At 38.6% G+C, this 12,158-nt stretch overlaps 1 protein-coding gene across 1 annotated transcript in view; it reads left to right on the top strand.

The window, feature by feature from the left end:
- The window catches only part of TOPBP1 (DNA topoisomerase II binding protein 1), a 31,018-nt gene that overhangs the window by 4,945 nt on the left and 13,915 nt on the right, over window positions 1–12,158 (top strand). The window contains exons 3-14 of the mRNA XM_072412313.1: window positions 87–176; window positions 408–542; window positions 2,734–2,877; window positions 3,013–3,194; window positions 3,286–3,479; window positions 3,886–4,062; window positions 6,474–6,643; window positions 6,967–7,130; window positions 8,273–8,526; window positions 8,620–8,930; window positions 9,477–9,649; window positions 11,665–11,876. Coding sequence (XP_072268414.1) covers window positions 93–176; window positions 408–542; window positions 2,734–2,877; window positions 3,013–3,194; window positions 3,286–3,479; window positions 3,886–4,062; window positions 6,474–6,643; window positions 6,967–7,130; window positions 8,273–8,526; window positions 8,620–8,930; window positions 9,477–9,649; window positions 11,665–11,876 — 2,200 coding nt within the window. The 5' untranslated portion in view covers window positions 87–92. The remainder of the gene's footprint in view (window positions 1–86; window positions 177–407; window positions 543–2,733; window positions 2,878–3,012; window positions 3,195–3,285; window positions 3,480–3,885; window positions 4,063–6,473; window positions 6,644–6,966; window positions 7,131–8,272; window positions 8,527–8,619; window positions 8,931–9,476; window positions 9,650–11,664; window positions 11,877–12,158) is intronic.

Raw genomic sequence — 12,158 nt, 5'->3', positions numbered from 1 at the left:
TGTATGCAGCCTTAGATATGATTAATTATTTCTGTTTTGTTATCCTGTTATCCATTTTGTTTTCTTTCTGCGCTTTTCTTTATTAGTTTAATATGGCGGAAGGTGAAAATGATCCGTTTCATGTGAAGTTTGTAAATTCACCTGGAAATACGAAGTTCTTCCATGAAGCCTATGCGGTAAGATTTCCAGATCATGATCACATTACAAAGTGAAATTAGAAGGTGCCCATTACATTATTAAGGATTATGTCTTGTGGCATCTTACTTGAATTTGTTAATTTAGGCTAAATGATGAAATGACGAGAAAGGTTTACAAGGATGTTTCGTCTAATCATTCCCGTACTTTTGCCCGTGATGTTTTGCAAGCTAAATGACATGCACATTATTTGGTTTTATTTATTTGTACAGGAAAGTAAGGCATTTCAGTCGGGTGAATATCTACTGTTTATTGAGGAAAATGAGGCCCTTGCTTTAAAAGAAAAAGACAATTGCCTTTATGTATGTGATCCCTTTAGTGGTGCTGCCTTCAACCATCTAAAAAAGGTTTGTTTTATCTGCATATTGTATTTGTGTATGTATGTCCGATTTATAAAGCCTGTAAAAGTAGCTCTTTTTTTGGAATGCATGGACACAGACAACATGTTTATTATGTGGTAATGAAGCTTAGTTCTTGTCACAGTTCTAGCTAGCATGAGGTTGGTTTATGAGTTGGCAAGCCTCTGTTGTTCCCTGCCTTTTTTTGTCAAAAAAAATCCTAAAATAGATTTTTTTTTTTTTTAAATCTATCTTTGGTTTACGTTGTAGTTGCTGCTCAGAATGGTAGAAGCCATCTGTACCAAAAGCTTCTCTTTTCTCTCTGTGCACCCCCCCCCCCCACCAACTTTACAAGAACAGCTCTATCTCACTGAGATTAGCATTAGATAATGGCTGGTTCGATACCTACCTCAGGATCAAGTGATCCCTCTGCTCCTGTCAGGTGGCACCCCACCAGCAACTCGTCTGTCATTTGCAAAGCACGCTAGTTCTTAAGAAAGGAAAAAAAGCATCTGGCAGCAGTGAGCGGTACTGGTACCACACAGTTCTGTCCCCATTTATTTTTTTCTGGGGCTGCATGGGAAGGAACTAGTTGTAGTGTCTCCCCTGATGCAGTGGTTCTCTGGCATGAGGAAGCGGTAACTGCACCACAGACTTGGCCAGTCTGAATATAGCCTAGGAATTTTTTACCAAGATCCACTGTGTTCTTCTCCCTGGCTTAACCAGTTTTTTTGCACATTTTGTGTGTGGATCTCCAATCTAAAAAAATTAAGTATCTGTGTGAAATAACAATTCTTTACAAGGATCATTAGGAGAGAATGCAGAATATGACTTTTTAAAAGTGGACCTAATCTTAACATTTTCACGTTACATAAAAGGATAGACAACCCTTTATGTAAAGGAAAAAATAATTATTTTTTTTAAGTGCAACACGCTTTTAGAAAAAAAAAAAGTGCAGCACCTCCCCTTTCAGTCTTAATCACCACGGTGAACAAGACTGAATGGGAGCCCTGAGCCTCTCAGGATACTTACGTCACACTTCCTGGGAGGCTTTGGGTGCTACTTCGGTGCATATATAATCTTGGACATGCTCAGAAGGGTAATTTTTTCTATTAAGGGAAAGAGATGCCGATCTCACGCAAGCGCAGTTAGATCAGGTGTTTTTTTTCACCCTTAACAGTGGGCTATGTCACCTGATTTCGCACCTGCGATGACGTGACGGTGACATGCCGAGAAGACTGAAGATGTCGGCGCCAGGACAAAGTTGAATTCCAGGACGACGCGGGACCGGATTGTGGAAAGGACCAGCGCCATCGAGGGATCTGCAGGATTAAAGGTAATTGTATTTTTTTTGTTTTCAGTTTAGTTCCACTTTAAGTCTCCTATCTTACCAGTAGCACATGAAGTCTTTATGCTGCAATAGCTGTGGTGAGATTGCTCACATCATGGGCATACTAGTTTAGGGTCCCTAGCTAGACCCCACAAATAAACGTGGACAGGAGCACCAGACTACTTGGAGTCTTCAGTTTTGTCCAGTAGTATCTAATATTGCCATCATGCTTCAGGTGCCAAAATAACTTTGCCTTCTTCAGGTTACAGCGATAGAACAAAAAAAAAATTCATTGGAAGATAACTTGCATCGTAAAAAAAAAAACAAATTTACATTGGTTCCATAACACATTGGCTTTATTAGTCACTGTTGGACTATACTCTTAATTTTCATATCTGGTTGTCAGGGTTCCAAGCATCATTCTCATTTTTTTTATTTCATCTATTCTTCTAGATGAGTTTTATTATATGGTCTTTATCTTTCCGTTTTCCTATACGGTAGTTGGGATAATTTGGAAAATCTGGTTACTGTGGACAACCCAGAATGAATGAGAATATTTTTGCCTTAGACCAACTGATGTATTTTATGTTCGATATTTATAACAGATGCAAATTCCCCCAATCTTAATAACAAACAACGAGAAGTAGTTATAAGAATATAGTAGGAATAGGGTTTTCATTCTTAAGAGTGAGCAATTGACTCTATTCCACATATATTGTACAATATTCCATCTGTGTCTCCCCTAGAATATACAATTTTTTACTCCACGCCAAAAAAATTGAAGCCACAACATAGAAAACTGTTTCTGTCTGTCTGTGATGTATATAGTTGTTTTTGTCTTCAAATTTGTTTTAAATATTTATTTTTTAGCTTGGTTGTAGAATAGTTGGACCCCAAGTTGTAATATTCTGCATGAAGTTTCAGAAGTGTGTTCCACGAGCAGAGCTACCTGTCTTTAATATGTCAATGGCTGATGTCATCATTTCATGCACAAGCCTTGATAAAGATACCAGGGTAAGCCTCAACTTTAGAACCTGTTAAGTTTACACTTTGCACAGAAAAATAGTCTTCTAGGAAATAACTATGTATGTCTGTTGTTACTAACAGCCCAAAAAGGGGATGAATAAATATTTCATTGTTTTTTTCTAGGAAGAGGTTCATCACTATGTCCAGTTAATGGGAGGACATGTCTTTCGAAGTTTTAATGCTTCAGTCACCCACCTGATTGCTGGTGAGGTGGGCAGCAAGAAATACCTTGTGGCTGCCAGTCGCCAGAAACCCATCCTTCTCCCCTCATGGGTGATGGCTCTGTGGGAAAAGTCACAGCAGAGGTAGGCATATGAGGAAGAATGTTATGTTGTTTTGATAGACCTGCAGTTCATTATACCCTGCTTATGTTTGTTTGCTCTTTTTTATTTTAAGGATAATTAGCTACACGGATGTGGACATGGAGCAATATTTATGTCCAGTTTTTCTAGGTTGCACCATCTGTGTAACTGGATTAAACAGTCTGGATAGGAAAGAGGTCCAGAGAATAACCTGTTTACATGGAGGACAGTATACAGGTCAGCTTAAAATGAATGAATCTACACATCTTATTGTGCAAGAGGCAAAAGGTAATATGCTCTGCTTTTCAGTATGTTTGTGTTAATGAAATCCTTGGCACTAACACATTTTGCACTCATAATTTACTAGACTATAGGACATTTTATAGGAAAATTTGCATAATTTGGACTGCGTAAATAATAATAGATACATATCTAATATATATATATATCTAATATATATATATATATATATATATATATATATATCTAATATATAATATTTAAAATGGATATGTGTGTGCTTAATCTTTTCTTTTATTCTTTTTGTTTTGTTTATGCAATCAATGTGGTCAGTTGCTCTATAATTATGAGTTGTTCCTCATGTGTTCCTTATTTAAAATGTTACGTCTGATACCTTGTATAGCTTGTGTTTTGCCCATTACTCGAACATGACTAAAGTTAATATTTTCTACAGGTCAGAAATATGAATGTGCAAAGAAATGGAACGTGCACTGTGTTTCAATTCAGTGGTTCTATGACAGCATTGAAAAAGGTTTCTGTCAGGATGAAAGCATGTATAAGTTAGAACTTTTACCATCAGCAAAAATGCCAGAGACATCCACTCCAACTAGAATCAGTCACAAACCTGATAGTAAGTATAAATTTAATGTGTATTTTTACCAAAGGCAGGGACACCTGTCCTCCTTAATACTCCCATACTAATCTTATATAAAACCCCCTACAACAGCTACTTTCCATACCTTGATAGTATATTTGCAGCCTTCTACTATATTCAGGGTGTCTCCAGCAGGTACCTTCTACAAAATAAGTTCTAGTATAGTTGTATCAGAGCCAACTCCAAGAAAGCTCATGTTAGTTTAAAGGTACAGTTGTCATTTTTTTTAAACTGGATTTTACTAGGAATTTTCATAAACAATAACAGAAAAAACAGAGAAAGGACAAGATATAAACATCAACATAGTGTACAGTATATCAGATAATCAAAAAGGATCATACGGATAACATATTTAAAAAATAGCCGCAAAATGTAAACTAAACAGTATAATCCCATATGGTGAGAAAGTAAAAGATGAATGTCCAGTATACATAAAACATTAACAAAAAATAAACAGGACAATAAGGAAGGGGGGGGGGGGGTGTCACCAGAATGATGATTCATAAGGAGCTCACATAGTCAAATCAACACTTTAAACCTGTAAATGGGCATAATGGACATCCCAAGATTCCCAGACCTGTTCAAACTTAGCAATATTATTTCTGAGGAGAGCGGTAAGATATTCCATCAAATGGACCTCCTGGACAGGATCATGTAAGTCTTGCAAAGAGGGGGGCTGTGTGGATTTCCACTTGGCCGGGATTAAGGTACGGGCCGCTACCAAAATATGTGTGATAAGCTTAGATGTGGGTTTCGGGGGGCCCGTGAATGGCAATGCCAGTAGATGGTGGAGTGGGTCAAGGGAGAACCGCTGCTTGGTCACTTCTGTGATTAGCTTATTAACCCTGTCCCAATAGCTATAAATAGTGGGACAGAACCAGAAAATGTGCTCCAGTGTCCCACGCTAGGATCCACATCTCCAGCTGGAAACGGCCTGTGCAGCATATCCGGCGTTTGGTACCACCGGAACAAAATTTTGTACAAGTTTTCTTTGTAAAGTGTGCATATGGAGCTTTTATTGGCCACCTCCCAGAGCTTGGACCATTCATCTCCGTCTAGGGCACGACCCAAAATGGCTTCCCAGGTGCCCATATAGGCAAATTTGCCAGAAGCCCCCAGGGCAAACACATTAGAGTAGGTGATAAATGGAGGAAGTATGCAAGAATGCAAAAAAGGATGTTTGTGGGAGGTCAAATTTGTCTTGTAATTCCTGAAAGGAGAGTAGTCTTTTCTCCACCGGGTGTAAAATATGCCTAATATGAAACACCCCCCTTTCCCTCCATGAAAGCCACATATTTCTAGGTAAACTATTGGGTAGCGAAGGGGTGTGTATAATGGATGTAAGTATAGAGGCTTGGGAGGAGAGACCATACTTAGTCCTATACGCTCTCCATATATTCCTCACAAACACCATCAGGGAAAGCAGGTCTGTACCCGTAAATAACATGGAGGAGCTCCATAACAATACATTAGGGTGAAGTGGGGCAATCTAAGCTTCCTCTAATTCTCGGCATACACTGGGAGAGGATAACATAGTCCATAAGGGCAAGTAGCAAAGGTGAGTTGCTACATAATATATACCCAGGTCTGATGTCCCAAGACCCCCCAATCCTTGGGTGTAGAGACCACTGATCTGGATAATCTGTGTCGCTTGCCCAAATAAAATTCAGAAAACCAGCCTGCAACTTTTCCAAGTCAAAATCGGGAGCCGGACTGGGATAGTTTCAAATAAATATAGAAGCTTGGGCAAGAGAATAATTTTCACAGACGTAAAAGCGACAGGGAGTGCCTTTTCCATTTATTCAAATAATTGTATATCTCCTCAAACAGTGAGGGGAAATTATTAGTCCACAGTTGGTTATTCGAAGCTGTGATCTTAGTTCCCAAGTAACTCAGAGAATGTTCTGCCACATGAAGGAATAACTATCCTGTAATGCTGAGAGTTGCAAGGGTGGTATATGTAGAGGCATGGCTTCTGTATTTGAGGAATTGACTTTATAACCCGAAACAATGCTAAAAGTGTTTAGTTCTGACCACAAATTCGCGAAAGTAGTAATGGGCTGTGTGGGAAGGACACAGTTGTCATTTTTAATCACCATTTTCCTGATAAAGAATGTGAACTTCTTGAGGATGGCTGCTGCACAATCCTTCTTTAATTAGTTTACAGGTTTGGGTATTTTATTTGATGGGATGGTAGTAGTGGGTGGATCCCGTTGGCACAAAATGTTTTCTTTGAGTCAACCTCTGTATTTCCATTATAATTTATCTACATTTTCTTCAGATATCCCTGATTGTTATAACCTTCCTAAGCACTTTATGTACTTGAAGTAGTCCTGGTTGTTTACTCCCGTACAATGTTTTTTTTTAACTGTTTGTTTGTTTTGCAGATCGGGCACTTTCTGATGTCAGCCACATTTCTAATATAAGTACAAGCTGTGTTAATGAATCTGCTTTTACTTCTGTTATGAGCATGAGGCTGGATCCTCCTAATGACGCTCTAGAAAACTTGGATCTGAGTTCTTTGCAGGCCCCCGAGGATCTTCTAGATGGATGCAGGGTAGGAATGTATTTCTTCACTTTAGTTTATACCCTTTATTATGTTGTATGTCACTATATGCTTAGATTTTGGTACTATAAACAGATAAAATCTATAATTACCAGAGGAAATGTTTACAGAGAGAAATTGTGTAAGCTGCCCTAACCCTCTTTCCGTATATGGCTTGCAACCTGGTTGTCATACGGATTCCTTTTTTTATTAATGCTTAGCGAGTCACTGACCTAAATTGTTGGGTCTGTTTACATTACATTACCTTACATTCTCATTACATCTCATGGGCATTTGGCTATAATTTTTCTAAATCCCTGAAATTTTGTTTACAGATATATGTTTGTGGTTTTGGAGGAAGAAAACTGGATAAGCTGAGGAAACTCATTAACTGTGGGGGTGGAGTACGCTTTAACCAGCTCACTGGTGATGTGACTCATGTTATTGTAGGTGAAAATGATGATGATCTTAAGCAATTCTTAAACAAGACAGACCACAGGTTGGTAAATCTACCTTGAGGGCTTTTGGGGAACTAGAATAGAGCCCTATACTGAAAAATTTCAATTAATGCTCTTCTAATAAATACAATATTTTTGATAAAATGTGTTCTAGGTAAAAAAACACACTGTTAAAATATGTATATAAATATTGAGTATAAATACTGACCTGGTTTTGGGTGGGCTTTCATAGATGAAAGGTGTATTTTCAACAAATAATATTTTTATGTGCTGGCATTATTGTATTTTTTTATCATATTAGACTAAGCAAATGAGGGAAATGTAATTCCTAATGTTGCTTACAGACTTTCCCGCTAACTGTAATCATGTTCGGGTGAGATACCCAGCTTAAGGCTGCTTCTAAAAGAGAGACCAGCTTCTTTCCATTGGCTGCATGCCTAGTCACATCAAGTTCTTTTTAATTCATAATAGCAATTGGTGTTCAGGTCTTCTATGATCCATTAATTGAAGTGACAAATTCTATAGGTGACTCAAAGCTATAAAAGTAAAATATGTGGTGTCTGGTGGCCATAGTTTACACATATTGCACACTTGCCTGAGTAGTTGTGTTGCTGCCCTGTATCCTACAATACCATTTTATCCATTGCTAAGTTGGTTCCACCATCACCCTGGTTGCCCATTAGGCAGCCTCTGATCTATACAATTTAGACTGAAAATAGAAAACTGCTACAGCAGAGAAGAAACCATTTTGTCAACAAATGTTCACTTGGGGTGCACTATAAACATATACATGTGACTTTGCTTTTTACGGTTTGTATTTTTAGAGCTGAAAATGTACTCTGTCGTACAGCCAGCCATCTTTCTTGGGAATAGGAGAACTGGCAGATTTTTTATTCTTGTGATCAAAGCTGTGAGTGGGTTTTTTCCAAAATGCCTTGTGTTTTACTTTGTATAGCACAGATAAATTTGTAAAGAAGGATAACACATAGATGTAAATGAGCTGGACTGTCATAATAAGAATAAGGAGAATATTGGTGCTGCTTATAAAAATCATTCAAATCCTTAAATTTTTTGTCTTTAACAAACCGTTGCAGTCTGATTGGCAACACCTGGAAATGGTATGATTGTGATGCACAGTGTAATAAGAAATGTATATCCAACACTATTTTTTTTTCCCATTAAGGCCTTATGTACTGACAGTAAAATGGCTTCTAGACAGTTTTTCAAAGGGTACCTTGCAGCCTGAGGATACATATTACCACTCTTTGTATAAACCTGCTGAAATCCAAGCCCCTGCTCAACAACCAGCTTTTAGTACATCTCTTCGCAAGTCAAGCAGTACTAGTATCAATGTTCGAAAATCTGTCAACTTCACAAAAAGTCATCAAGCTGATGAAGACTTGCTATCTCAGTATACAGAAAATGATTCCACATTAAGTAAGATATAGAGACTTTTCCTTAAAAAAAATGGTATGTTCTGTGCTTGCCAGGTTTTTATAAGAATGACAATTTTTTTTTCATTTTGTTTAGTTGAACCTGGGTATCCTGAGCTGACCAAACAAAGCAGCTTTTCACAGCAAGATGACATGCCCTCTTTTCCCAGCCAGGGTGGCTTTGGGGAAACTTCCACTATCATTGAAGGTGGATTGTTCAGCAGTAAATCTTTTTTGGTGTTGGGTTTTGTCGAGGAAGATGAAGCTTCTGTCTTAGAGACCATAAAAAAGAATGCTGGTAAAGTGTTGTCCGCTAATAAAAGAGTAATTGCGGATTATGCTGTGGTGCCTCTGCTGGGCTGTGAGGTGGAGACTACTGTCGGAGAAGTTGTCACCAGTGCTTGGCTGGTAAGAAAGCATTTTATCTTGATGTCATCATAGGTATTTCTAGAAAGGATAGTCTAACACATACACATATATTTGTATTCTTGGAAGTAGGTTATAATTTCAAAATTCCTTTGTTAGTTGAGTACAGTTAGGTTACATTACATTGGCCTATCTGTACTCTAGTATCCTCACACTGGGAACTACTATAAATTTATACAGCCAGACTGTTGGTAATTATGTATACTTGAATGTTGGTATATTGTAAAAATCTTTTTCTCTTGTGACTCAAAATCCCCCTAAATTCAGACACACTCGAGAAGAAAGGGGCATCTTCAACTTCAGGGCCCGACATCAATTTTGCCTTCCCACTATCCAATAGGGAGCCTCCTATGTAGGTTGCTGAGGCTGTGTGTGTGTGTATAATATCTGATATGAAAAATGTATGTTCATTTTTGCCACTGACTGATATCTGGTACGGACCAGTATCCCACAGATGGTGTTTCTTGTTAACATAATTCTACAGTACACAACACTCTAATTTATGATTTGATTTGTTTTGTATTTCAGGAAATGTGCATAGAACAGGAAAGGCTTTTGGATCCTCAGTCCAATGCTATTTTTACACCAGTGGCCTATCTAGAGGGTAGCACACCACTTAAAGACTGTGTCCTGTCTGTCAGTCAGTTTATTGGAGTTGAAAGGGATTCGTTAGTCTACCTAGCAGGTCTTCTTGGAGCCAAGTAAGTGTCTTGCATTGGTTGCATACCATTAAATTAAAGTGTTAGTGTTGGTGTGACCTGTCAGTCTTAAGACTGGCTCTCCTCTAGTCACAGAATTTACTGCACAAGCTCAACGACATGGTCCAGTGTGTCTTATGTGTTCATAGCTGAGTATAGTATATTAGAGAGCAAATATGAATATCCATTGTCTGTTAATTTAGGACACCTTAATGTGAAATACACCAAAATAAAACAGCTCAGGTTTGCACAGTTGCATCTTTGGCAAAAAATAATACCAATTGTTAAGCAATGGTAGTGGAGGGGGTAATTATTTGGGTGTGTTTCACAGCCACAGGACTTGGGCACCTTGCGGTCGTCAAGTTGACAAGGGACTCCTCTGTATACCAAAGAAATGTGAGGCCACCTGTGTGACAGCTTAAGCTTCGCTGAAATTTAGTCATGCAACAGGACAAAAAATCTCAACTATACCAGCAAATCTACAACAGAATAGCTGAACAGAAATTAATTAAAAAGTAGTTGCAATAGCCAGGTCAAAGTCCAGACCTCAACCCAATCAAAATGCTGTAGCAGAACCTTGAGAGCTTTTTAAAAATGACATGGTGCAATCCATTGTGTGTTTTACACTTTATTATTTTTTTTAAATTAAAATAATTTTAGAACATAAGGACCAGACTTTTAATGTCACGTAAAACCTAGCATTAAAAGAGGGTTTTCCCTTTTTCTCCTGGCTGTACCTTAGTGAATGGGTTTACATATACTTTAAGCACATTTATAAAGCACTGAGCGTAACATTTACCAAACATTCTCTGGTGTTTTATCAGACACTGAAATTTAAGATATGCACTTGGAAGATTTAACTGCAATTAATATTTGGTAAATATTACATTTGTTAATATACATATATAAAACTAGACACCTTTCAGTCCATTTAAACTTTATATTATTCATTGCAGCGCTAACATAAAAGCAATAAACTCATCCCAGAGGAATTATAATGTATTTTTTTATGCCTGGTGCTTATTGGTGCTATATTTTAAGTAAAAACCAAGATTTTTAGGGCAGTGGTCCCCAACCCCCCGGGGCCGCAGACCGATGCTGCTCTGTGGCAAGTGAGTTGGGCGGCCGCAAATGACAGGCGGCAGAAGTGCCAGAGTCCTATAAGAAAATCCTACCTTCGGAATGTATACTACTGTCTGCGCGTGCATCCCCTATCTTTTCTATGAAATCGGGCTTCAGTGTGGGCTCCCCGAGACTGGGCGTGTTCTATGGACCTCGGAGATTAGCCGTGGTGCTCCCCGCCTTGTACTGTGAAATAGGCTGTGTCCATACTGCTGTCATTACCCCCCATGTAATGTAGCGCCGGTGGCCCTCCTTACACTCTTTAAAAGCTAGTGACAATGTGACAGCAGGAATGCAACCAGCGGGAGTGCAGGTGGCTTTCTGCACACTGCTTACACAGGAGCTGCTGAGAATGGCAGAACAATGTATGTAAGGCTTACGCTTCTCTGCCATTCCCAGCAGCTCTGCCAGTTGACCGCACACCAGCTCTTTACACTATTCTACTATTCTCAGCTAGTGTGTTGACAGGAGACGTAGCTGCTGAGAATAGCAGGGTAGTGTAAGCTGTACATATACCGGGCCAAAGCAAAATTTTATTCTATGTTACCGGGCCTTGCTGTCAGATTTAGGGGCCTAAAATGTTATTGACAAAGGAATCTTGGTTTATACTCAGGTGACACCTATTGGCATGTCTTGGAACTGCATTTGTTTTTGGTTTCAGAGCTCAGAGCTGTTGGACAAGCTGTTTCTAACAAACTACATGAGGACACTGCTCCAGGTACAGGTATCCAACAGTGATGCACAAAAAAATAATTTAGGCAAAAGCCCCAAAATAACCAACTCGTACAGGAGACACCTAACCAAGATTTGTTTTCTGAACTTTGTATTTTAATTCACTCTTTTTATATTCACTTTCATTACCTATGAAATAAAATTGTAAATTTTAAATATTACAGAGTTCAAGAGTTTTTTGTAAGAAAGGCCAATGCGAAAAAAGGAATGTTTGCCAGCACTCATCTTGTGCTTCGAGAACCTGATGGCTCCAAATATGAAGCAGCAAAAAAGTGGAATTTACCTGCTGTGACTATGGCCTGGCTTCTACAGTGTGCCAGAACTGGCAAAAAAGTAGATGAGAGCCGGTATCTTGTGGAGAACACCAGTGTAGATGGTTGGTGGTTAATTATTCTTGCTTTTATAGTACAAATCTAGCTTGTTACAATTATAGATTAAATCTATGAAGGGCTAGTAAAAAGTTTTGCAGTATCATTCCTTTCCTTCCTTCCCCCTACCTTTTTATAGGGGCCACATTTTCAAGTTCCATCTTGCCTTCCACCTGTAGATGAAACCTAGTAATTTAAGCGAACTAGAAACCGCTATGGTGCACAGCAAAAACGGGGTTCCCCTAAAACTTGTCATAGCCTGATTCTCCCAAAAACATGTTTACTTTTTC

The sequence above is a fragment of the Pyxicephalus adspersus genome, chromosome 5 (genome assembly GCF_032062135.1).
Source record: "Pyxicephalus adspersus chromosome 5, UCB_Pads_2.0, whole genome shotgun sequence".
Taxonomy (NCBI): Eukaryota; Metazoa; Chordata; class Amphibia; order Anura; family Pyxicephalidae; genus Pyxicephalus; species Pyxicephalus adspersus.
This window is presented reverse-complemented; position numbering and strand designations above follow the sequence as displayed.